Source organism: Balaenoptera borealis (genome assembly GCF_965194805.1).
Source record: "Balaenoptera borealis genome assembly, chromosome: 6".
Taxonomy (NCBI): Eukaryota; Metazoa; Chordata; class Mammalia; order Artiodactyla; family Balaenopteridae; genus Balaenoptera; species Balaenoptera borealis.
The window spans coordinates 7,404,916-7,431,403 of NC_138863.1; the positions used below are offsets into that span (position 1 = coordinate 7,404,916).

At 51.5% G+C, this 26,488-nt stretch overlaps 1 protein-coding gene across 2 annotated transcripts in view; it reads right to left on the bottom strand.

Moving 5' to 3' along the window:
• The window catches only part of EFHD1 (EF-hand domain family member D1), a 42,707-nt gene that overhangs the window by 14,112 nt on the left and 2,107 nt on the right, over positions 1–26,488 (bottom strand). For both annotated transcript variants that reach the window (XM_082395620.1, XM_082395619.1), the window contains exon 2: positions 5,295–5,442. In XM_082395620.1, the coding sequence (XP_082251746.1) occupies positions 5,295–5,442 (148 nt within the window). The remainder of the gene's footprint in view (positions 1–5,294; positions 5,443–26,488) is intronic.

The window sequence follows — 26,488 nt, forward strand, 5'->3', positions numbered from 1 at the left end:
CCAAATACAAAGCAAGCGGTGAAGCAAGATGCTCCAGGACTTTCAGGTTCACGGAGGCCACCATGGTCAGCTTGACTCTACAGAAATGCCACGTTCACCCACCTGCAGCTTCAAACTCTCTCACTAGAGGCCGGCAGAGACTCAGTTTGCTGCAGACTATCTGAGCCAGAACACTGGCTCCAAAGAAGCCTTGGAAATCAAGCCTACTGAAGGAAGTGAGGCCCCCCCAAGAATAGGATGGGGGACAAGGGGGCAGGGGGACGGTTGTGGTCGGGCTCTCATGGAAGAGACTGAAGCAGCCAAGACTTCAGCGCTGCAAACGTGAGCCTCGGGCAGAGAGAAGGAGTAAAATACCCATCCATCCCTCAGTACCCTGCCCATCCTTAAAGCACTTAGTTACAGAAGCCACCCCCCTCCCCAATGCTCCATACGGTAAACACAAAACAGACAGCCCCTCCATACCAGGGAGGCAGCTTAGGAAAGATGGAGCACTGCCCCCAGCCTAGCAGCAATCCAAGTGACCTGGCGGGGAGGGGGTGTCTCTTCATCTCTGAAACTCATTTTTCTCACATCTGCAGCAGAGATGACAATGTTGGTATTTACAGAAGGACTTAAAGTATTCCTCAAGGGTCCCGGCCACGTGTGCTCACTCTCACTCTGCCAGCTCAGCGGATGACCACCAGCAGCTCTGTCCTAACTTAGGGGTCCCCCCAGCCCCAGCCAGTTAAAAAAAAAAAAAAAAAAATCCAGCTCAACCTGAAAATGTTCAGCCTTCCCTAAAGCATGCCAGACTTTCCCATTTAATGTATTACAATCACCAATCCCTGAATGACAATTTCTCCAACTGCCCAGCCTTGTTTGTCTCCCTATTTATAGTCCACAAAGACTGGTATGTTGTAGAGAATTGGAAAGTGTCCTAGCTGTGACTCTGAGCAAAGAGGGGGGAGGGAAGGAGAAGCAGAAAACAAAGAAACAGAGAGAACTAACAAAGCTAAAAAGCAGTTTCAGACACAAGCTGTCAAACGCTTCTGATAAATTTAAGGAAATTTTTTTTGATTGAATTTTTTTAAAGATTTTTTTTGATGTGGACCATTTTTAATGTCTTTATTGAATCTGTTACAATATTGCTTCTGTTTTATGTTTTGGTTTTTTTTGGCCGCAAGGCATGTGGGATCTTAGCTCCCCGACCAGGTATCGAACCTGCAGCCTTAGCAATGGAAGGCGAAGTCTTAACCACTGGACTGCCAGGGAAGTCCCAAATTTAAGGAAATTTTAAATTTCATGGCTCTGATTGATGATGCAAACACTTGCCCACATTAGTTGGAGCTCTTAGATGGCAAGTGACAGAAACACACTTGTTGGCTTAAGTAAAAAGGGTGTATTCGTTATATAAAAAGGATGTCTCAAAAACCCAAGGGTAAAATACAGTGACCTGGAAGAGGACTGGAACAGGGAGAGGCAATGTTCTCAGGATTGGAGGCAACATTCCCTCTCGAGCTCTTGTGTCTGGACCACGTGGGAGAAAATGGTTGCCCCACACTGAGTTATTCTTATGGGAAGAGCCACCTGCACAGCCCACGTGCAGTACTTCAGCCCCAGTTTCAAATTCCCAGATAGGGAATCCAACTGACCTAGTCTAGCCAGAGGTCCATCCACGGTCCAATCAACCATGAACAGGCAGGGGTGCAACCCAGTACAGCCAGAGCTGCCAGGGACCCACCCCAGAGAGGGTAAGGTGGGAGGAGAAAACAGGACCTACAGTTCTCAGTACGAACATGTAATCTAGTAAACCCCTTATCCAGCCTTTGTACAAAACTACCACACATCTGGTCTTGGAGCAATTCTGCTTTGAGACAGGTGTAATGGAATTGGTAAGGACTACAAGAAAAAGAGGGGAGGATATTAAGGTCTCGCTGTCTGCCTCCAAAGGAGAATGAGGTGGTGAGTGCCTGGAATAGGATTCTAGATCCCTACAGCTATGGACATATAACTGCTAACTCTGGTCCATCCTTATGACTTCTTCTACATGTCTGCACACGTACATAAACCATAAATGCAAACAATTATATTTTATTTTTTAATTAATTTATTTATTTTAATGATTACTTCTTTTTAAAAATATTTATTTATTTATTTTTGGCTGCGTTGGGTCTTCGTTGCTGCGTGCAGCCTTTCTCTAGTTGCGGAGAGCGGAGGCTACTCTTTGTTGCGGTGCGCAGGCTTCTCATTGCGGTGGCTTCTCTTGTTGCAGAGCCACGGACTCTAGGCACGCGGGCTTCAGTAGTTGTGGCTCGTGGGCTCCAGAGCGCAGGCTCAGTAGTTGTGGTGCACAGGCTTAGCTGCTCCACAGCATGTGGGATCTTCCCGGACCAGGGCTCGAACCCATGTCCCCTGCATTGACAGGTGGATTCTTAACCACCACACCACCAGGGAAGCCCTAAACAATTATATTTTATATACAGTTTGGAAATTTGCTTTTATCCCTGCTTTTTACATTGTCAACATGTGTTCTCTGGTCATCAAACACTGTGCTATTGAATACATCATCATTTTTAATGGTTCTATATATGCCATCTTCTAAAATGCCCCTCGTGTGCATATATTATTTTCATAATTGGAAGAGAAATGGTTTAAAAGAAAGATCGATTTCCTTGTATGTTGGGGGAAAGTAGCTTTTATTTAGATGTAACTCACTTCAGTTGAGTTAATCCAAAGAAAAAGAAAGGGAATACAAACTCACCAGGCACCTACAAAGTGCCAGGTCATGAGGACACCTGTGATGATGGTGGAGCTGTTGACTATTGTGCCTCGTGGCACATGACCTGGATCTAGCCAATCACAGTACCCTGGATGCAATGACTGGTCCAGGAGGTGGGCATGTATCCCTATTAGGGCCAATCAGAAGCCTTCTCCTGAGACTGGTAGGGACTCTGGGATAAAGAAGCCCTCTATCCCCTGGGACAATGTAGCCTGGAGCTGCCAGCAGCCATCTTGTCATATGCCAGGGACAACACCCTATTTGGAAAGAAAAGATGAGGTGGACACAGAAAAAGGCACATTCAAGGTATGGCAAGAGGAAGACCCTGGATTACTTGTGACTAAAGCACTTCCACTTCTTCATCTCCCAGGTATGTAAGCCAATAGTTGTTTGTTCTTTTCTTGTTTAAATTAGCTAGCATTCTCTTTCCCTCACTTGCAATCAAGAGTTCTAACTGATGGAGGCATAGAAAGAGAACTTGGTTCTCGAAACAGTCCTGAGCAAAAGCTATTAACAGCCCTATTTTAAGGACAGAAAAACTGAAGCTGAGAAGTAAAATAACTTGCTCCAGTTATGCAGCTCTGTGTGGAAGATGGAGGTTGAGCTGTAAGTCTCTTTTCATTACACAAACACAGCATCGGCCCACTAGTGGCTTACAACATGTGCAGAAACCAGGAGAGTGAAACACTAAGAGCAGGAGGTTAGGCTGTGGAGTATTAATGGCAAATGCATCTACACGTCCAAATCCTGTACCTCTGGGTACAACTCCTAGAGCTGGGACCACAGTGGGGCTCTGAACTGACAAAAGACTGAATGTGAATGTCACCGAAGGCCTGTAGGCAGGTTGAGGACCCACAACAAAACCCTTTGGAGATGTCCAAGCCTCTGATGTCCACCGTCTGCGTGAAATGGCCAAGCCAGCAGCTAACCAAAAGCTAACTGAGCATCTTGGATGCAGAGAGGGGCACATTTGGGTGGCTCCTGGGTAAAACAGGGGGAGGGATTGTGTCTTAGCTCAGTTGCTGACTTGCACAGACTTTCTAAGCACCCTCAATTTCTGTTCTCCAGAGGTCACAACTTTGCCGTAGAAGTTCTTTCCCCAACCTTGCCTCCAAAGCTTCGCCAAGGCATGATCCTTTACCTTCTATACTCCAGGGGTACCCAGATTGGAAAGAGTCAATGCCCAGCACGATGTATGAATGATACAAAGGAACCAAATGAGAGGTGAGGGAGACAGAGAGGCAGCTGGGAAGTTGAATGTGGTGAATGGTGGGGGGAGGCTGTAACCCAGGCCCAGCCCTGAGCTGGGACCTAATTTCAGGCAAGTGCTGACCCTTTTGGTCTTCTAGCTCCTTAGCCTTGAAATGAGAAGTCTGGTACCAGATTATCCTGAGCGCTATGCCCAACACAGGTTTTCGTGATCCACCTCCATATCCGCCAGTTCAGGAAAGGAAGAGATGGGAGATTCTGGAGTTGATCTGTGGGCAGTGAGAGGCAAGGCCAGCTGGGGAAGGGACTCATGGCTGCTAGGTCAGCTGCAGAGACCCCCAGGAAGAGCATCCAAAGGCCCTATCTAGCCTGGAAAGATGACCAGTATTTGGCTAAAGTTCTCACTCTCAGAAACCAGGATGCCTGCACTCCACTCTTTCTGGAATAACCAAGGTTAAACACCAGGAGACAAGAACAGTCCTCTCTTCTCTCAACTCCCGAGGGCCCCAAAAGAGACACGACTGAAAATGAGACCACAGCAGCTGGGCTAATGTCCAAGCCTTTAGCCTGGATGGTGTCGCTAAAGTTATTCTAATAACAGGTCACTGACATATCTAAAAACCTTTCCGCAAGACGCAAACACACAAAACATGGAATCCCCTTCCTTGTGGAGCTGCATCCTTGCCATGGAAGAAACCCAATGGCCTTGAGATTTATTCCCCACAATAAAAATGGCTGAGGTTTTCATCCATTGGGGGATCAGGTGACGCCATGTGCTCTTCCAGGAAGATATCTGTACGAACACAATTTCAGGGTTTCAAAGACCAAAAAAACCCATCCTTGGACCTGTTTGGAGGGGAAGGTCCATGGGCACAGAGTAAGACCCTTTGTATAATTTCTTTTTTCTTTCTTTCTTTCTTTTTTTTTTTTTTTTTTACTATTTTTAAATGCTTGTTATAAAATTAACAGTTTAAATATATTTTTTAAGTATAAAATTATAAAACCACCAACACTTTGCACCCACAAACATCCACAATGAATATTTTGGTGAACATCCCTCCAGATTTCTCAGTACTTACCATTTTACCCAAATGAGGTTATCCTACCCACACTGACTTTCAATCTGCTTGCTGAGCATTTTTTCATGCCAGCACTGCGGTTCACTAGCTCCTTAAATTTATTTTAAAAAGCAGAACTGTAGGTTAAATATCCAAGCAGCACTCAAGAGAGGCCAAAGCCATTTGCACTCCAGGGGATGGTAAATCTGCGAGTCCTCTCAGGGCCACCCCCCTCCTCCAGGGGCTCAGGGCCAGCAGGACGCAGGTACCTCACGGAAGCTGAGTTTGCCATCAAAGTCCTCGTCCACCTCCTTGATCATGCTCTTCAGGCCCAGGTGGGTCTGGGGGGCCCCGAGCTTCTCCATCATCAGCTTCAGCTCCATCAGGTCAATGAAGCCATCCCTTCCGGCATCATACCTGTAGGTCAAAGGCAGGGCGCTGGTGAGGGATGGCCATGGCCAGGACCAAAGGACACTTGTTAATCTACCAAATGTATAATGCTTTTGGCCTTATTTACTGAAAAAATGACTCAAAAGACTCCTGCCTTGCAGTGCCCACCCAGGTCACTGCATTGGAAGGGTCCCCTCTCTCTCCTCCAACACCTCTGGGGCTCTGCGGGATATGACTCAAAGTGGGTATTGTACTGCAGGAGTGTTTTCATGTCTTTCAACTCCTTAATTAGGCCATAAGTTTCTTAAGGATGAAAAACATGCTCGTCTACCTTGATTTTTCCCAGTTTGGGTCAACGAACATCAACTGAACCTCCTGATGCTGGACCATAGAAGAGCTGCTGCAGGACGCCCCATGCACCCACTCTATTACGTGGAGCAACTGACAGTTCTGGAAGCCTCCCCTTGGTCACCGGCCCCTGGGTCTCCGCCGCTCCCAGTTCCACCAACCCCTCCTCTCATCCTCTGGTCCCCTGTCTCTGGAAACTGCTTCCCGCCCTGGTGCTGGGCTGTGAGTCAGGCCTGGCCCCAGCACTGCGGTTTCATGCTTTGCCCTCCAGCTCACAATCTAGTCTCCAGGTCTGAATGGTCACACCTGTGTGTCACAGATGAGCGGGGTGGTGGCTCTGCCCTCCTGGCCAAGTTTCGACACAGAGCCAGCACCTCTGCTGGCTGTCCCCCCACCCCCCAGCCACCTGCAGGAAACGAGCCCAGCCTCCCCATGGCAGGGGTCCTGGCCCTGCCCTCTACTCCCGAGTGCCTGGTCAGCCCCGTGGAGCCCTCCTCAGCCTTCTGTCCTTCTGCCCCGGTCACTCCACCACCCCCGCCCTCCTCTATACACTTGGGCTATTATGGAGCTTCCTCACAGACTCGCTGGCTCTTTTCCCGTCAAGTCCATCCCATTTTCCGCTCCCCAGAGATCACCTGTTGCTCAGGTATGAACATCATGCTTTCAGAAACAAATCCGTTCATAATAGCCCAAAGGCAGAAACGACCCGAGTGTCCACTGACAGATGAACAGATAAACAAAATGAGATATATCCATACAGTGGGATATTATATATTTACACAATAGAATATTATTCGCCATTTAAAAAATGAAATTCTAATACATGCTACAACGTGGATGAACATTGTCAACATTATGCTAAGGTTGAAATAAGCCAGATGCAAAAGGACAAACGCTGCATAATTCCACTTATGTGAGATATCTAGAATTCATAGAGACAGAAAGTAGTTACCAGGGACCAGGGGAAGTGCGGGGTGGAGTTTCAGTTTGGGATGAGGAAAATGTCCTGGAGATGGGCGGTGGCGAGGGTTACACAAAAATGTGAACGTACACTGATCTCAACACTTAACACGGTTAAGATGGTAAACGTAAAAATCAAATACATGAACAAACAAACAAAACAGGCTTCTTCACTGTCTATCACCCCCCCAGCCCCAGCTCCACAAAAGAAACCACCATTGTTAGGAACCACAGTACCAGCCGCCAAGAAATGTAGCCTGTGGGCAACCAGAAATCTAACCCTGTGGGCTGGTGGTATTTTGAGGCCCATGTGGTCACGCTGGAGATGAGGCCTGGTAGTCCCCAGTGTGCCCTGCTCCAGCCACAGTGGCCGACTCATGCCATTCCTCCCACCCAGAACATACCTCCACCCACCCTCCTCGGTGGCCTTTTCTGTCCCCTGGAGCCGGGGAGCCGCCCCTTCTTCCTCTGATCGCTGGCAGCCCTCTGTGCCTCAGCAAACGCCACCTCCTTCAAGCAGGTCTGCGCTCCCGCTGGGCTCCCACTCCCTCCCTGCCTGGAAGGATCACGTTTCGAGATGCTAAAGGACACAGACAATACCCCTGGAATCCTGTTGGTGAGCTCTGAGGACCCTGAAGGACAAGACAGGTGTTCCAGCGTGGTTTCCAGGAAGCGGGCAGAGTGTATGAATCACAGATGGACCAGCCCAGGATCTAGTATTATCAAGGGATGGCACTTAAAAGAGGAAGCAATGATTGCCACGGGTCCCCTAAAAGTAATTCAAGGATTGGCCTCATTTACTTGGTTTTTAACTTCTTTTTATGGATTTTTTTTTGCTTTTTTTGTTTTTGGCATGCATGAGGGATCTTAGTTCCCCGACCAGGGATCGAACCCATGCCCCCTGCAGTGGAAGTGTGGAGTCTTAACCAGTGGACTGCCAGACAAGTCCCCACTTCTTTTTAAAATAACAGCTTTATTGAGCTATAATTTACATACCATAAAATTCACTCGTTTAAAATTGCACAACTCAGTGATTTTTAGCATATTCACAAGGTTGTGCAGCCATCATCACTATCTAACTCCTCAACATTGTCATCACCCCAAAAAGAAATCCATGCCCTGTAGCAGTCGTTCCTCATACCCCTCTCCCCAGACCCTAGCAACTACTAGTTTGCTTTCTGCCTCTATGGTTTTGCCTATTCTGGACACTTCATATAAATGGCATCGTACGATATGCGACCTTCTGTGTCTGGCTTCTTTCACTTAGCATAATGTTTTCAAAGTTCACCCAGCTTGTAGCACATGTCGATCAGTACTTTATTCTTTTTATTCATTGCTGAATAATATTCTATTGTATAAATATACCATATTTTGTTTATCCATTCACCTGCTGATAGATGTTTGTGTTGTTTCCACTTATGGCTGTGACGAATAATGCTGCTATGAATACTCACATACAAGTTTTTTTGTGGACATCTGTTTTCGTTCCCCTTGGGTATATAACCAAGAGTAGAACTGCTAGGTCATATGCTCATTTGCTTTTGAAACAGGGTTGTCAAGCTGGTCCAACAGAAAACTATGGTGACTGACCTATTATCTCTACCAGAGTCAGCAAGCCCCCTCTATTAGGCTTCTGGGGAATGCCAGGGAATGCCATACAATTCAGCGGCTTGCCTGTTAGGTGTGGGGCCACCCAGGAAGAGTGCTGACTATCAGATTTGCTGGTGACACAAAGCTGGGACAGAATCTAGGCCCAAAGGATCTCAGCAAGCTGGTGACGGCCGGAACTGGGCTCTGTGTGTGGACATGACAGAGACGGGTATTAGCCAAGCACAAGGAAGACCTTTCTGGCAAAAACAGCTAACACAACACCTGAGGTGAGAAGAGCTCTTACAAACAGGCCGGAGGGACGGTCTCTGTTACAGGGAGTCCTAGTCAAAGTAAACAGGCTTCTTTAGTGTGGAACTTTCCAGAGCCTTCCATATGGTCACGTGTCTGAAACTTACCAGAGGGAAACAGCACCCAGACTCATCCGACCACACAATCCTCTGTGTTCAGGGATTTTCCACTGGAGGAGGCACGTCTAAGCAATCGAGTGTTCCAAGGAAAACACTTTGGGAAGCGCTCCTCAGGGCAATTCTACCTTAGGCAGGCGGCCCGTTAAACGGCCCCTATGTTCCCCTCCAGGCCGAGATTGTGCATGAATGTCCTCTGCCCGCTGCTCAGCGAACAGTGCACGTTCCTGCGAAGTTTGCAGAGGAGACTGAAGCCACGAAGGGGGATGCATTCAAGATGTGGATCTTTCGGAGCAAAGGCAGAGGTTTGGTGTCTGAACTCAGAGAAGAAAGGAAGGAAAGTGAAGGGAGGACGAGAGCAGCTGAAAAGCTCAGGGGTAAAGAGAGGGGAGGGGGCCCCAGAACAGGAGATGAATTGGGGCAAGATAAGAACAGGTCAGGGAACAAGGCAGGAATTTGTCCTCACCCAGCAGGGGCAGGAAGGACCAGGGCTCCCCGCTCACCTGGACCCACAGCTAGCTCAGCCTCCCCGGCACAAACGGCAGTCAACATAGGGTCGTGGCAGAGAGGGGCTCGGAGACCTTATCCCTGGCATTTCTCTGGGGTTCTAACTGAGAAGGGTTGGAAAACCTCTTTTAGGCCCTCAAGCTGGAAACATTCTCCAAGCCTAAGAAAGAGGACAAATATGTGAGAAAGGGCCTTGGCAAAGTCTGGGTGACAGGTTAAAGGAATTCCAATTTCTTTCAATAGGCAGGAAATTTTGGTTTGACCACTTTGGTGAGTATGGGCCTGGGAGCAAAAGCACACCACCTTGGTGGGCAAATCCCAGACAGAAGAAAGGGCCAGAGGACTTCCATGGTGGCACAGTGGTTAAGAATCCGCCTGCCAACGCAGGGGACACGGGTTCGAGCCCTGGTCCAGGAAGATCCCACATGCCGCAGAGCAACTAAGCTCGTGCACCACAACTACTGAGCCTGTGCTCTAGAGCCCGCAAGCCACAACTACTGAGCCCACGAGCCACAACTACTGAAGCCCGTGTGACTAGAGCCCATGCTCTGCAACAAGAGAGGCCACCGCAATAAAGCCACGCACCGCAACCAAGAGTAGCCCCCGCTCGCCACAACTAGAGAAAGCCCGCTTGCAGCAACGAAGACCCAACGCAGCCAAAAATAAATAAATAAATTTAAAAAAGAAAAAAAAGAAAGAAAGGGCCAGGTATCCTGCCAGGAGCACCAGTTTGGCACACGAATAAAGCCTGTGTGTGGACTGAGAGGGGATGTCTCCAAGGCAAGAAGGGCAGGAAAGAAAGGGGTCACGAGTCAGCCACTGCCTCAACTCCCAGGGACTCAGCAAAGACTGTGTCCCTTTGTTCCTGCCTGAAGCACCAGCCAAGCCCATAGTTAAGTCCTGGGAGGACCATAAATTGACCACATTAGTGGTGTCCTCGCCCCTCCCCATGGAACTGGGATTTGTAATCCAGAAGTGCATCCTTCCCTCTTTAAAGTGACCATCTCCGAGGGTTTGTCCACAGCCACTTCCTTCAGGGCCTGCATAGGCAAGACAGGCAGGAAAAACCTCCCAGGTCCCCCTCATCAACTTCCTGTTTCATCTGCTCCTCTCAAAGAATCCGACTACCATATGCGTTCCGCACACACAATGGGATTCAAAGCCCCTAATAACTACAACTAGCCTGCTTTGCAGTTCCCAACACATTGTCTCATATACTAACCCTTTCATCTTCACGACAGTCCTATGAAGAATTCGTAATAGCCGCCTGCGTTTACTGTTTATTGCGTGCTCACTAAGTGCCAGGCACTGTGCTACATCACCTGATTTAATTCAGCGGTGCTGTGAGGTGGTAATGAGTCACCCCATTTGACAGGTCGTGAAAGCTGAGGGGTGCAGTGAAGCCAATTGCTGTGGATCAGAACTAACCTGGCGCTTTCAAGCGGGTGCTCGGCTTCACGTGGGAACAGGGAAGGCAGGAATGACCACGAACTAAGCTTCTACTATGTGCCCCTTAACTCAGTGGGGAGCCAGGGGACGGACAGAGTGCATACACAATGTCCCAACAAACAGACCACTAGTTAACTGTGCGATTCACACCTTTTACAATTTATATCTGATGACTTCGGTAGGAATAATTGGAGCCATGTTGCTGAGTCCCACACGTGTGTGGGTTCTGATTCTGGTCTCGGAGTGCGGTATCGCCAGCTGCCCACATACGCAACATTATTCACTTTTGCCCGAGAGAATACCGATGTCTCACAAACATTTGAAGAAACGGTCTCACCAACACAGCCCTTCAAATAGATTTGATCTGCTTTAACCCTCCAACACTCTTTTAAGGAGTGTCACACTGTCAGGCTGACGAAGAAACCAAGCCCACCTAGGTCAACCAACCGAAGGTCACTAGGCCCAGCGAGGTTAGCCCCGGGGCATCCCCACTTGATGCCCAAGCCCACAGCCCGACCGCAGGGCCGGGCAGCACCGCCACCAGACGTAGGTTTGGGGGAAGAAAGACTTGATAGCAGGTCGGTCCTTACAGGATGCCAACGTGGCCCCTCCAGTGACAGTTGACAGAGACAAGCCAGCCAAAGCTGAGGCAGAGAGGTGTCCTGGGGAAGCAAGGTGTTAAACGGATAAAGGCCCTTCTGAAAGCTGTAGGACAACTTCAGCAACGCATTCCACTGTGGGTGCGCTTGAAGGAAGCTGGAGGTGAGGACCCCTAGCAGAGGGCCCCAAGGCTGGACCGGGGGCAGAGCACTCACCCTCAACCTGCTCAGAGCCCCTCTCCTCAAGTAACTGCAGCGTGAGGACCCCCTGAGACAAGGCCATCTGCGAACATGTGACCTTACGCCAAACTTCTGGGCCCGTGGGAGAGATGAATGCGGTCGGATTTGTTTTCTTCATTCTGGAAACCCCTTTGCTTCCAGTCCTTCCACGAAAATTCCATCACATTCCTTGCAATTTGGAATCCAGCCCCATGGAAAGGGAGCAGCACCTAGAAGAACCTGCCCAGGTCGGGCCCAGCTGGCAGGGCCACCCACTAGGTGTGGGACCAGGCCCCAGGGGAGTCGGGGAGGGAGCTCCAGCCCTAGGCTCATCTGGGGCTCTCCTTCTCCCTACAAACCTGGCCTAAGCTGCAACGCTCTCCCCCTATTTCTTTTTCTTTTTTTTTAAAATAAATTTACTTATTTATTCATTTATTTAATCTTTGGCTGCATTGGGTCTTCACTGCTGCACACGGGCTTTCTCTAGTTGCAGTGAGCGGGGGCTACTCTTTGTTGCGGGGCGCAGCCTTCTCATTGTGGTGGCTTCTGTTGTTGCCGAGCACAGGCTCTAGGCGCGCGGGCTTCAGTAGTTGTGGCACACGGGCTTCAGTAGTTGTGGCTCGCGGGCTTCAGTAGTTGTGGCTCGCGGGCTCTAGAGCACAGGCTCAGTAGTTGTGGCGCACGGGCTTAGTTGCTCCGTGGCATGTGGGATCTTCCCAGACCAGGGCTCTAACCCATGTCCCCTGCATTGGCAGGTGGATTCTTAACCACTGCGCCACCAGGGAAGCCCTCTCCCCCTATTTCTAACCATCAAAATATTTCCTTGCCCCACCTCCCAGTAGTTTATATCTTTCAGATGCTTGCAGGCTCATTGGAGTTCCCTTAAGCCCTTGGCTCCTCCCCCTACCAACATCTTAGCTCCCTGTACCAGCTTTTTTCTATAATTTAAATTTTAACCAAGATTTTTCTTGTTAAAGGCAATTCCAGGATATTAAAAAAACAAAAAACAAGAAACCTCACTCATAACTCCAAGACCCCGCATCCTTGTTTGTTTCCTAGGGCTTCCTTCTAGCCTTCCTCTGGATTGGTGAGCTTTTTCCATGTCTTTGCTTTAAAATGTCCTCATTCCCTTCATCTTCCTAATCTCCAGGATCTGTTAGGGGGAGATTCCAGTTCCATCAGCACTGCACATGGCCCCGCAGACACAGGCCTGGGTGCAAAGCCAGCCCTGCCATTCATTTGGGAGAGACGGGCTGCCGAGCCCACTGCAGGCTGACTATAACTGAGCTGTCTGTGCCTTGCAGAGCTGTAGAGGGGCCAACAGGAGATAACACGCCAGCACTGGCCCCCGGCACCCAGTAAGCAAGCAACGGGAGGGAGCTATATTTAAAAGTAGGACCTGTCTGCAGCCGTGAAGAGGAAGCAGACATCTTCCAGGGCTGCTGCTCTGAAGAGCTGCCCACACCCACTGGCCTCAAACAGCCTCTACCATCTTTAGCATTCTGGGGGAAACCCAAATCCACAGGCTGCTGTGGCCCCTTGGGCTGAATTGCCAGGAAGCCCTTGATGAGTGACTCTCATCACCCCGCCTGTCCTGTATGAGAGCATCACATCTGTCTTCCAAGGGCTCACTTGAAAAGCCTTCCCAACTCAACTGATTGGGGTCATCACAGGTCAGGGGAATGGGGTGGATTGACGCAGGATGGGCTGAGATCCCTGAACACTGGGCCCACCACCCTGAGTGCCTATGACCTGGGAAAGCCCCTGGCCTGGCCAGAGGGGCCCAGGTGACCCCTAATCCTCACCCCACCAAAGGCCTGCCAGTAAGGAGACAGCAGCAAGGGCGCAGGGGCTGGTTTCCAATGTCCGCCCAGTGCTGGTCCATGAATGGCTTGCTCTCTCAGCTCCACTGTGCAGAGCCCCTGGGTTTTCTTGGTTTTCACCTCCCCAGAATAACCTTGCTATCAAGGAAGAAAGAAGCAGGCCAGCCTTTGTCTGCCTGAAACTCAGCCATCAGAAACTCCCCAGGGATCCCCAGGGGGTAGGGGGGTTCTTAGGAGGATTGCCCCAGAAAATGCCTTACTCTTAGTGTTGGGGGGAACCACCTATACCTCAGAGACCCAGAACATGGGAACACACCCGCTTTTCTCCAGAAAGGCCTTGTTTGGGAAACACGCACTGCCTTTTCAGACAGGCAGCCTCTGGCAGCCTCTCAAAGTGTGGTCCCCGGACCAGCAGCATCACGGTCATCCAGGATTATTCGAAATGCAGAATTTCAGGTCTCTTCCCAGACCTGCTGAATCAGAACCTGCATTTGCACAAGATTCCCCGTGTTGCCCAGGCTCTTTCAACTAGGAGAAGGGCACTGTGCCAGACTATCCCCAGAGCAGGTAGCCCTTCCTGGGGCTTTCCTGCTTCTCCCGTGGGTGTCCCTAACTGTGCCTATCCAGATGAGCCTCAGGGTCCCCCGAGCCCATAGGACTGTTGTTCCTCTGTGCTTCCCTGCCTGCCCCTTCTCTGAGGTCCTGGTTTCCTGTCTTTTGTGTAGGTCCCCCTTAGCTGTCAAGTTATCTGCTCTTTCTTTCCTCCCTCTCTCCCTTCCTCTCTCCCTCCCATTCTCCCTCTCTTTCTCCCTCCCTCCCCTCCTCCCTCCCTCCCTCCCTCCCTTCCTTCCTTCTGATTTGCTGCAGACTGAGAAACCACATCTCCAAGTGTGTTACAACTGCATGCAAAGTAAGAGAAAGCAGGACCCAGGAAGGGGGACTCTGAGGAATTAAGTACAAAAGCTTGAGCCCAGAGTCGGATTTCCAGTCAGGCTGCTCCCAGCCGCCTTTGTGGGATGAACGTCTGGCTCTTCGAGTCACCTGGCTCACATCTACCTGGGGCCTCTCCAGAGCAGAAGAAAAGCACAAAGACCAGTCCCAGCGGGGAGGCAGATGTACAGACAGTTGAGCTGTGACAAGGCCGGAGCATGGGCAGAGCTGGCTCTAACAGGAGTGAGTGTGCAGAGCCCTGGGAGGGAGCCCCTGTCACCAGTGCAGTCCAGAGGTGCCGGGATGTCCCAGAAGGGGGGAGGGGGCCAGCTCCCACAAGGCATTCTGGGAGAGCTGTGTCTTCTTACGGGTAAGAAGGGCAACCCCCAAAGAGTGTGAAGCAGAGAAGTGACCTCAGATGGCTGTTTCAGAAAGACCCCTCAGCTCGATGTGCAGGATGGATTTAGGGGGGCAGTGGTGGGGGCAGAGTGGAGTGAGCGGTTGGGGGACATGCAGTAGTCCTCGCTGTGGAGAGGTGCAGGGAGAGAGAAGGTGAGCTGGGAGTGGCACTGGGGTGCAGGTGAGCACAGCTTCACCTGTCCTGTGCACAGCCAGTGCTGCGGGGACTTGCTCCTGGGAAATATCCTTCTTTTTCTGGTAAGGGGCCAACATCTTTACAGGCTGCAGGAGACCAGTTGGGTCTCCCTAACCACAGCCTCCTATAGTTCTGCACATGGTGTCTGGAAGTTCATTAAGAAAGGGCAGGTGGCAGGGCAGAGCTGAGGGGCCATCCCCACCCCTACAGAGCACCCACTGTGTGCTCAGGGCCCCGCAAGACAGCAGAGGGGATGCAGAGTCAGGCAGCTGCTACCCAGGCTTTTGAGAAGAGCAGGGAAATCCTCTTTGTCCCAAATACCTGCAGCGGTAGTACACTGCACCCGCCAGGGACTCCCACGCGGATTCAGGAGGAGAGAGAGCACCAAGCTCCCCCAGCCTCGTGCTCCCAGACTGGCTGCCGTAGCTCAGCAGCGGAAAAGACCTCAGACTGGGAGGTTTCAGCTCCACGCAAACTCTCCCACCGATGCCAGCAGCCCAGTGTGGAAACAAAGCAAGCCAGCCCCCGTGACCACCCTCCAGAGGAACGTGCCGGTGACAACCAGTTAATAGGCCAGGAGTGCTAAGTGCTTCAGCCACACTGAGGGCACAGATGCCAAGAACCCGTGAGTGACCAGGTAGAGAGGGACAAGCCTTGGAAAGCTTTTGACCTGGCAAGTGTGGCAGGGAACAGTTCGTCTATTGGAGCCTTGCTGGGCTCCTCCTGAGGAAGGTGGAGGGCAGCAGGGGCTGGCAGTGTGCTCCTGGGGTCAGACTGTCCTGGTTCAAGGCTCCGGTGACATCCTGTGCTGTGTGTCCTTGGGCGAGTTACTCTCTGGGCTTTGTCCAGTTGCTGCCAAGATTACAGGAAGACAGATAAACTCTCAGCTTATCCGTAAGCTCATCAGTAAGGGCTCACTTTTTTAGTTTTGGCTCATTAAGAGAAATTTCTCATCAAGAGAAGGACCCTAATCCTGGGGTCTCCCCTTGGTCCTTTTGAAATCGGGGCACCTCTGCTGGGTTTGGATAAGTGCAGGAGGCTGGGGACTCGCTTGAGAACAGGGAATGGAGCAAGTGGATCTGGGAATTTAGAGTTACCGGCTATCCATCCAGGAAGGAGGGGGAGAAGGGCATCCCAGGGGACGCCTGCCCTGAGCACACCCTGATGGAGGCGATGGGGAGGCCACAAGGGCTCTTCTGATCAGGGGTGTCGAAATGAGCCAGGGTGGTTCTTTGCTGTAGTAATGGGGTGTCTTCCCCTTGGCTCCCAACACCTCCTATAAAAGGCCTGATGGGCTGGGAAACTGGGCCAGAGGTGCCTCTGGAAACCTAGTTTGCCTGGGAATCCCCAGGAGCCCTGTGGATCTCGGGGGATGGGTGCCCCCAAACAACCCAGGGTTTCCACCCTCAGACCCAGTTAGGCTTGGTGCAGCCCCAGTAGTGACCCACACTCCCTCGACTCCCAAGCCCAGGAGCCAGGGAGGGAAATGGCCAGGGGGAGGCCCCGAGGGAGGGGGAGGTCAGGGGCTACAGGCCCAGTGGAAGCGGACTGTGGGGGGACTCAGCCGTCCCTCCACATGGAAAGGAAAAGCACCTGGGCTGCCAGCCTCTGGGTCTTCAGAACCTCCACCCACAGCTTCCCTGCCGGTGGCCCTTTCCAGTGTCCTTCCTCTGGGCTGGCACCACCTTAAATCCAGCAGCCCTGCTAGGGGCCTGGACCTGCAGCTCTCTCAGTGGAAAGAACCTGGGGCTGGAACTGGAGTGACCTAATTAAGGCTGCGACTGCACACCAAGTGGTCACGCGATCTTGGGGACAACCTGAGAAGGTGGTCACTTTCCTTTTTCCGCATCTCACTTACAGGCAGGTGCCCTGTGTCACGCGGTTGGTGGCACTGCCGGAGGGTACTACACAACCCCACCGAAGGCTCCTATTCCTGACAGCCCTGGGAGCTGGGAAGCTCCACTGGGGCCGTAATTAGGGCCTCAGGGCAGCTCCAGAAGCAGAGCTCAGGCCCCTCTACAGAGGTCAAGGTACCCCTGCCCTGCCTGTGGCCCTGGGTCCAGCCCTGGGGACTGAAGGAAGAAAGAAGTCAGCCACACTCCACCTTAGAGAGCAGACCCTGCTTTCCCAGGGCAAACACCTGGGAGGAGGGGGAGGGGAACCTCCTAAGAATCAACAATAATGGACAGATTGGAAATTGGGGGTTATGGGAGAGAGACTGTGGGGAACCAACAGCCCAGCAAGAATGGGGCCAGGCTGGGGCAACCAGCGAGAGAGAAGAATGCAGTAGCCAGCTGTGACCGGCCTTGAGGGTCAGCGTGAAGAGTCTGAACTTCGTCCCACGGTCCCCATCTGTAAAATGAGGGAGGATAAAAGCACCATCTCACAGTGCTTACGATGTGTAAATGCCGAGAACGGTGCCTGCACACAGCAGGTGCTCTGTAAGCAGTGGCTGTGAGCAGTGGCTGTGCTCAATACAGTTGGCCCTTGTAGGGAAGGGTGTGGGGCGCATGAGCCATTTAGGGAGGGGACAGAGACCCTGTCACTGAGGTCAAGATGGACAGAGCTGCACAGGATCGGGGGCCAGCACTTCTCCAAGGCTGAGACAGAGCCCACCATGTCCCTGTGGGCGCAGGGCTGAGCCTGTCAGCAGCCAGATCTTGTTGGTAGAGGGTTGATGACCGGGGACCACGGTCCCAGGCACAGTGTTCGGTGAGAATTGCCAGGTGGGGCTGGGGGTCCCCAGGAGCTATCTAATCCCAAGGCTAGGATCAACTACAGCCCTGGGGTCCCTTGCCATTCTTACTAGGAAGGGGTGGCAGGGCCAGCCTTAGGCATGTGACAGTTTATAAGTCCTGAACGACATCCTTCTACTTCCTGCAAACCTGATCCGAGCTGGCAGAGTGCTAAGGACATAGTGTCAGCCAGAGGCAACCTCGTGTGGAGACAGACCACCAGTCCTCGCCTCCAAAATCAAAGAATTTACCTTCATTCAGCAACACGGGGGGCAGCTAGGCAGAGACTGAAAGAAAATAAAACCAGGCCTGGACACCCTCCAACACACACACCTACCCACCCACGACTTGTACAAAGGCCTCCACACTGAGAGAAGGGCCGTTAGCAGCAGAACATCAGGCGGGCACTGAAAGGAACCAGAGCCATCAGTGCAGGTGACGCGCACCAAAGATGGCGCTGGCCACATGCACCCCCGCCTCTCCACCTGGAGACCCTTCTAAAAGGAGAGGAAATCAGAGGCACTCGACTCATGATGATAAAGGGAATAAGGGAGGTTGGAGGGGGGGCTAGGGAGAAAGGGGAGGGTCCAAAGACTTGAGATGAAGAACCCCTGCTTTAACCACGGGGCTCAAGGAGGCAGACAGACACCCAAGGCCAAGGTCTCTGTGCAACCAAGTTAGTTTTCGTTTTCCTTTACATCCGGAGGGCTTTTGTTCTTTGTTTTTCGTTGTTGTTTTTTTTTGGCCGCACCACACAGCTTGTGGGATCTTAGTTCCCAGACGGGGGATCGAACCCGTGCCCTCTGTGGTAGAAGCACAGAGTCCTAACCACTGGACCTCCAGGGAAGTCCCTAAGCCCTTCCTGACCACAGCCCGGCTCAAACACACCTTGGACCACCTCTCAAAGGAGGTAACACCAAGGCAGCCCTTCCAGGGTGCAGAATGTCACCCAGGGATCCCAGTGGCAGGGCACCAGCTGCCCGGCCCTCTTAGTTGGCAGGAGAAGCAGATACATATGTTGTTCCTGCTCCAGCAATAATCTTCCAGAAGCAACTCTGGGGTCCTAGAGCTCTGGGATCACTCTACCATCCACTTCTGCTTCTGCCTCTTTTTCCCCTGGGGGCTCCCGGTCTGCCCCAGCCAGTGAAACCCCAGGCCACTGACAGGGAGAAAGGCCGAGAAGTGAGGAAAGGGATGAGCAAGACCACCGAAGGCTCACAGGGCTCAGGATTCAGAAGATTCCAAAGCAATTGCCTAGAACAGGGGCCGGCAAACTATAGCCTGCAGGCGAATTCTGCTCACCAAGTCTTATCCGGACACAGCCATGCCAGTTAGTTTAGGTTCCTTGACGTATTGTCTGCGGCTACTTTCGGTCACAGTGGCAGAGTCAGTGGCAACAGAGACCCTAGGGCCCACAAGGCCAAAACAGATTTACTACCTGGCCCTTTACGGACCAAGCTGGCCCAGCCCTGGCCCAGAAGGAACTTTGACCGTCGTACAGCCTATCCCACAGCCTCCCAAGAGCCTCCCAACCCTTCCCTGCTGCAAAACTCTCACTCCACGAAGACAGACCACACCTTCCAATGGAACTCCAGAGAAAAGGGGCTTACCACCTTTAAGACCATTCTTTTTATTTCTCAACAACTCCAACCATGAGAAAGTTCTTTCTTCTCTACGCTGAACCAAGGCCGTGGCTTCCTTTCACTGAACCCTCATTGCCCACCTTCTGGTCCCTGAGGTCGAGCAGATCCCCACCAGACTTCAAACTCTCAGCTCCCATCCTCTGGCTCCAAGAGCCTCGGCCCCAAGGCCTTTGACCCATCGAGGGCCTGAACCCCTTCCCAGTCCTGGCTGGCTGCTCCCCGCTAGCTGTGTCCAGGAAGACCACCACCCCCTGCCCTGAATGCAGCATCTTCACAGTGTCTGCTAGGCTAGCCGGGGTTTCTTATACATGGGTGGTGGATGGCTTTTCCAGGATTTGCATCCTTCCCTGTCAAGCAGCATCATGTTAAATCCAGCCCATAGTTCAGAGTTCGTAGAGCTTCTCGAGGGCAGAAACCCCTCCAGATCAATCTGTATAATCCCAGTACCTGGCATGTGCTTCACTGAATGAATGAAAAAACTGAATGAATGAATAGCTCATAGACAGCAGGTGAGAAAGAGGCTCATCATTATCATCATGATGGTATCACAGGGGCAGACATTAGCAAATGTACAGACAGTGCTGGCCATGGGAGCCCAGGGGTGGGAGCGCTGGGAAAGGGGTCACAGAAGGTCCGTGCAGCCTTGGAACCAAAGAAGGATTCAGTGCGGGACTTGGGGCTGTGTCTTGGCAGGCCATTGAGCACAGGTAGAGTTTCATCCTGCAGGATGGCACAGTCCTCGCTCCAACAACTCAGATATCCCTGTATGTAGGCCTTCCAAGGACCATCTAGCATTTAGGACCAGGGGAGCCCTTCAATCACCAACACTGAAGGGACACAGAAGCAGGGGGAGGCTGCAGAGTGTGAGCCTGCAAGAGTGCACCTGATACATAGATATTCCTGAAGCAGGAAGCTAATAATCGCAAGCTGTGCAAAACCTAGCGTGTGTGCTGGGATCCTACACTGAGTATCTCTTCCCCAAGTCACAGACAGGCCTGGCAGCCACTAGCTCCAGAGCCTGAGACCTGATTCATTCGACACATCCTTAGAGATCACCGGCTCAGCCACGCCGTGAAACCACACATGATGTAGCCCGTGTCCACCGAGCCCCCCAAATTCAATGGAAGATGGTATTTCTATTTACTAGTTAGTCTGGGGGGTGGGGAGGTATCACAGGGCTAAGAGTATAAATAAAGTTAGAGTCCCCTGGACCTTAACGCTTTGAAACTAGGCACTTAACCAATTTTGCAAGAGAGAAAGGAAAAAGAACTTTTTTTTTTTTTTGCATTATGTAAGATTTGAATAAGTCACTTGAATTCTCACAAAATGTAATGCTCTGTAATAAGGACGGTGGAGGAGGCTTCCCAGAGAAAGGTGAGGAGCAAGGAATGAGGAGAAAGGAAACTCTGCAAAGATAAAACTGCCAGGGCTTCCCTGGTGGCGCAGTGGTTGAGAGTCTGCCTGCCAATGCAGGAGACACGGGTTCGAGCCCTGGTCTGGGAAGATCCCACATGCCGCGGAGCAACTGGGCCCGTGAGCCACAACTACTGAGCCTGCGCGTCTGGAGCCTGTGCTCCGCAGCAGGAGAGGCCACCGCAGTGAGAGGCCTGCGCACCGCGATGAGGAGTGGCCCCCGCTTGCCGCAACTAGAGAAAGCCCTCGCGCAGAAACGAAGACCCAACACAGCCAAAAATTAATTAAATAATTAAAAAAAAAAAAAAAAGATAAAACTGCCAGAAACGGTGGCACCTCCTTCCAGCTCCCCCGACATCACACTCTGGGCAAAGAAAACCAGTGCTTAAACCTCTCTCTAAGAAATAGTTCCCAGTTACAGCGTCTTTCTGCCGGAGACCAAGGCCCCAAACAGAAGCCGGCCTGGGTTCTGGCTGACTGCCCGCCAGGAATTCAGACAAGCCCTGGGTTCTCCTGCCCCACCTTCAAGCAGAACAGTCAAAATCCAGTGCAGGTGAGGGAATTTCAACTCTAAGGTGGATCACCGTGCACTAAAGACACAGTCAGGAGAGTCAGAAGCCCTCGCCTTTCTCTAAGGGGGAAAAAACCACTTAACTTCCAGTTATTCCCATCCACCTTTCCCTGTGTATAAGGCAATTCACTCAGAAGATACAGATAAAGATCCACCTCCCCAGTAAACCTCCCTAACGGGGCTCCCTTCACCCCTTTGGCAAATTCCCAGCCCTCCAAGTCCACACCCTTTCCTCCCTCCCTCAGAGAAACGTCTAGGGAGGAGAAAAAGAAACTGGCGGGGCTTCCCTGGTGGCGCAGTGGTTGAGAATCCACCTGCCAATGCAGGGGACACGGGTTCGAGCCCTGGTCTGGGAAGATCCCACATGCCACGGAGCAGTTGGGCCCGTGAGCCACAACTACTGAGCCTGCGCGTCTGGAGCCTGTGCCCCGCAACGGGAGGGGCCGCGATAGTGAAAGGCCCGCGCACCGCGATGAAGAGTGGCCCCCGCTTGCCGCAACTAGAGAAAGCCCTCGCACGAACCGAAGACCCAACACAGCCAAAAATAAATAAATAAATAAAAAAGAAAAATAACAAGTGACAAGTGTTGGCAAAAGATTTGGAAATATTAAAAAAAAAAAAAAAAAAAAAAAAAAAAAAGAAACCGGGGGTGGGGGAGATGAGAAATGAAGAGTTCCAGGGCAGCCCTGCCTTTTCGGGGTTCAGCAGTGATGGGGAGTCAGGTCCTGGCAGGGCGTCCATGATGTCATCATTTCCGATTCTGATAAAAAGACAACTTTCCCACAGCCAAAGGCTCCTCTCCCCACCCTCTCTCTGGGGCACTGAAACACAAGCTTCTAGTATGCGGCAAGAACATCACAGCTGCATTTTAAGATGCTGTATTTGGGTCCGCCCTTAAGTGGCTGCCCTCATTACCTCCCTTTGAAAGGGGCCTCTGGATAAGCCCAGGGTAATTAAAATTTCCTGTCTAACCTTGACCGCTCCACCAGCTCGTATTACAGCCCTGGACACACACTGTAGAGTCAGTTTCTTCGGGGCCTTCTCACTCTCCGTTTAAAATCAGGCCACTATTCTCTTGGCCCAGCCTATCCAGTAACACTCTTGGAAACGGAGAGTGAACTTTCTCTGGCGGGGCTGGTGACGCCTCTGGCTTCCCACACTCATTAGAAAATTCTCTCTCTTCTATAACACACCAGGCTCATTTGTGGTAGGTCCCAACAATACAAAGACAAATAAATGACCCCCGCTCCAAGAAGCTGATGTGTTCACAGGCTGGAAAGGATCCAGGCTTTTTTAAACCTTGAAAATGTAAGAGATCCCTAAGCGAAATACTTTTAAATAGGAAAATCAAATTTAAAAGATCAAAGCACGTTTTGCAGTGTCTGCATGAATCTATATAGCCCCGGACAAAAAGAACAGGCGTACTTTGTTCTGGTCAAGTCAGGTTCTGAGTGAACTCTAAGGCGACATCAGAATCTGGATCTAGAAACGGATTAAAAGTGAAATTCTTGCTGAAAGTAAGTGCACTCCTGGCACAAGTTGGGGGTTTTCTATTGGTTTTGTTTTTTGTAGTTAGATGGCAACTCCATTTGAAATAGGGTTAGACTTTGAGAAGACTGATCCCCCTTCTGTTGAGGGTAGGAATCATTCTGGCTTTGGTTACATCTCAGACCTCCTAAATCACCTAAGCAATCTAAAGTGGTTAAGACTCTGACATGTCATGATGCACATAGACAGAGCACCTCTGCCCAGGGGGAGTAATGGGTTGAAGAGGGTCCCCCCCCGCCAAAATTCATAGCTATCTAAAACTTCAGAATGTGACCTATTTGGAAATAGGATCTTTGCAGATATAATAAATTGAATTAAAATGACGTCACTCTGTGGCATTCCCTGGTGGTCTGGTGGTTAGGACTCAGCATTTTCACTGCCGTGGCCCGGGTTTGATCCCTGGTCGGGGAACTAAGATCCTGCAAGCCACGCAGCGTGGCCAAAAAAAGAAGTCATACTGGATTAGGGTGGGCCCTAGATCCAAGGACTAGTGTCTTTACAAGAAGGCCGTGTGAAGACACACACACACAGGGAGAATGCCATGTGACTATCAAGGCAGGGACTGGAGTGATGCGTCTGTAAGCCAGGGATGCCAAGAATTGCTGGCAACCATCAGAAGCTAGAAGGGGCATGGAAGGGTTCTTCCCTAGAGGCTTTGGAGCGAGCGTGGCCCTTCTGACACCTTGATTTCAGATTCCAGCCTCCAGAACGGTAAGAGAATACATTTCTCTTGTTTTAAACCACCAGCTTGTGGTCCTTATTACAGCAGCCCTAGGGCACTCATCCACTCACCCAGAAGTAGAACGAGTAAGTCCCCTCAACAGAGCCCTGGGGGCAGTTCCAGGGGGACCAATTACCCACCAAGCGGCCACATCTCCGCTCCACAGCTCAAGCTGCAGGTGAAATCAACTTCAAAGGAGAAACCAGACATTGCAAAGTGTTTGTAAATTATTTAACAAAAAGGACAACGCACAATTTGCACATCCACCAAAATTATGGCTGTGAAAATTAGTGCCTGAAACTTACTGGTCTCACCATGGGCCAAGCATTGAGCTAACTGCTTCATATACATGAATTTATTTAATCCCCACAATAAACTCACAAGGCAGGTACTTTTCTATCCCCACTTGACATAAGGGGAAACCGAGGCACAGAGCTTTTCAGTAGTAACCTGCCCAAAGTAACCTTCCAAGTAGCAAGTGGCAGAGTTGGGGTCTGAACCCAGGAAGCCCGGCTCCCAGTTCATGCTCTGAACAGCCTCACAACACTGCTTCTGCAATGGATAGAATGCGGAAAGCATGGAAAACAAGTTGAGATCTTTCACATGATTTTTTTTTTAATTTATGCATAAAAACCAAAGGAAAAAGAAAAAGACACATTTCAGTTGGGGGCAGATGTGTGGCAACGAGCAGCTGCTGACTGGACAGGGTGATGGCAGAGTGACACACCCACAGGGCAGGGAGACGAGTCAGGGATGGGTGGGCATGCCCAGGGCTTCTCCAGGAAGAGGCACCACAAAGGGGTCTGCTTGCCCAGCCCTCAGAGAGTGGCCAAAGCATGCGCAGAAAAGTTTCGATACAAGAGTGCGCGCGGGGAGCGGGATGTGAGCAAAAATTAGGTTTTCAAGAGGACCTACCCAGATGTAGTTTTGTTTTTTTAAAAATTTTTTTAAGTCATGCCGTTTTTTAAAAACGTCAAGTAGGACAGCAGGAAGAGGAAAACATGAAAGCGGGCCAGCAGAAAAGCTGGGCCGGGCTGTGAGCAAAGCTGGGACCTCATGAGTTCGTCAGCTGCGGAGGGCCAGCTACAGGACAGGTGGTACTGCCAGGCCAACGGGTGGCAAATCCCCAAATGCCAAGCCCCACAGCAGCCTTCCCGGGTAGGAGGGGGCCCACAGCCTACCGCAGCCTGGGCAAGGGCAGTGGGTGCAGGCAGCCCCCAGGGCTGGCGAGATCGGCCGAGCGGGTCCTGGAGCCAGCTGGCCGCCTGGAGCGAGCTCAAGGCAGCAGGATGGCAGAGAGACCAGGGGGTGGTAGGGGGGCTAGTCTGACTTAGTGACCATAGGGGGCCCTCCATGAGATGAGAGGTTTGTCTATCGACTAGAGTCACTGCCACGTGCCCTGCACCGAGGATAGATGAGGACCAAAAGCAGAGCTGTGTCAGAGATGTCCAAGTGACAAAATCTCCCAGACTGGGGAGTCCCTGACCCTGGTGGGGTGGGGAGAGCAAAGTTTCAGCTGCCTCCCAGGTGAGGAAACTGGGTGGAAGCACCTGAGGGGAACCCCATCGGGCTCAGCTGGAGGAGGCTGGGTCTGGAAGCTCGGGGGGTGGGGGGGGACCGGGTGTGGGTAGCAGGGCAGCCTGAAGGCACGGCAGGGCGGGAAGGGTTCTAAACATGGACATGGGGCCTGGAGCCAAGGGGTGGGGGGGACAGCCTTCAGCAAAAGGCCCCTGTTCCACGTCACATGCTGACTTGGCACTGGCCACCCCCTCCTCTCACTCAGTTCTCACCAAACCCTTGAAAGAAAGGGTTGCCCCCGTTTTACAGATGAAAAGACAGAAGTGGTTAAGCAACTTGCCCTTGATCACAGCTAATGACCCTGGAATGAGGGCTATAGCCCCACTTTCCTCAAACTCATGATGGATAATTGGATCTCTTTTTTTTTTTTGGCCGCACTGTATAGCATGTGGGATCTTAGTTCCCTGACCAGGGATGGAACCTGTGCCCCCTGCAGTGGAAGCTCAGTGTCTTAACCACTGGCCCACCAGGGAAGTCCCAAGATAATTGGGTCTTGATACTAGGTTTAAGGGGTGGGGGGGCCTTTCCTAACCACTGTTGGGGGAGATATCATTCCCCGAGTGGCCCCTGCCCCTGGCAGCCACAGCAGCTACCTGGCCCTCATGGGAAGGTGGTACTTTTACCAGCAAGAAACTAAGGCTTCGAGGGACTGTGTAGCTTGCCCAGGGTCACAGGTCCGAGGCCCTGTCTGACCCTACGCTTGTGAGGCTCCTCCTGCCACACTGGTGTCTCCAGCCACCACTGGGCCGACTCTGACTAGAGCAGTCTTGCCTCCCCTGCCTTCTAGGACATGGGGGGAAACCCCCAGGAAGGTTTCTTTGCAATGACTCGTGCCTCAGATGCCACTGCTTCATGACCGGAGCCGCCGTTCGTGCCTCAGGACACTGGAGGCTGAAGGCCTGAGCCTGCCCACAGTCAGGTCCGGGATGGAGCTGTGAAGGCCCTTCACAGGGACAAGCGCAAATCCCCCCTCCTCAGCAAGAGCCCCACCGCCAGTCCCCCTGCTAGTCTCCGCAGGGGTGGGGCACGTGGCTCAGGCCTGGCCACAGCAATTGGTTCAGAGCCAATAAGAAGCAATAGCAAAGCTACAAAAGACACACATGCAGTAAGGTCTTTGCTGTGGTTACTCTTCCCACTGGACTTGCTGGAGCTGCTGTGGCCACACTGCCACCACCGGGGATAAGCCACCTGAGAATGGGGACAACACAGAGAGGAAGCTGGCTTAAGAAAAAGAAATTAAGCTCTGATGGCATCATTTGAGCTCCCTGATCCAGCCATACCTGACACCAGTCCTTATTTAGTTTTATGAACCCATTAATCCCTTTTTTGTTTATGCCAATTTTGGTTGCAAGTGACAGAAAACCCAACCTTGACTTGTGACTGACACAGTAGCTCTGGAGAAAGAAGTCTCGTGCTCAG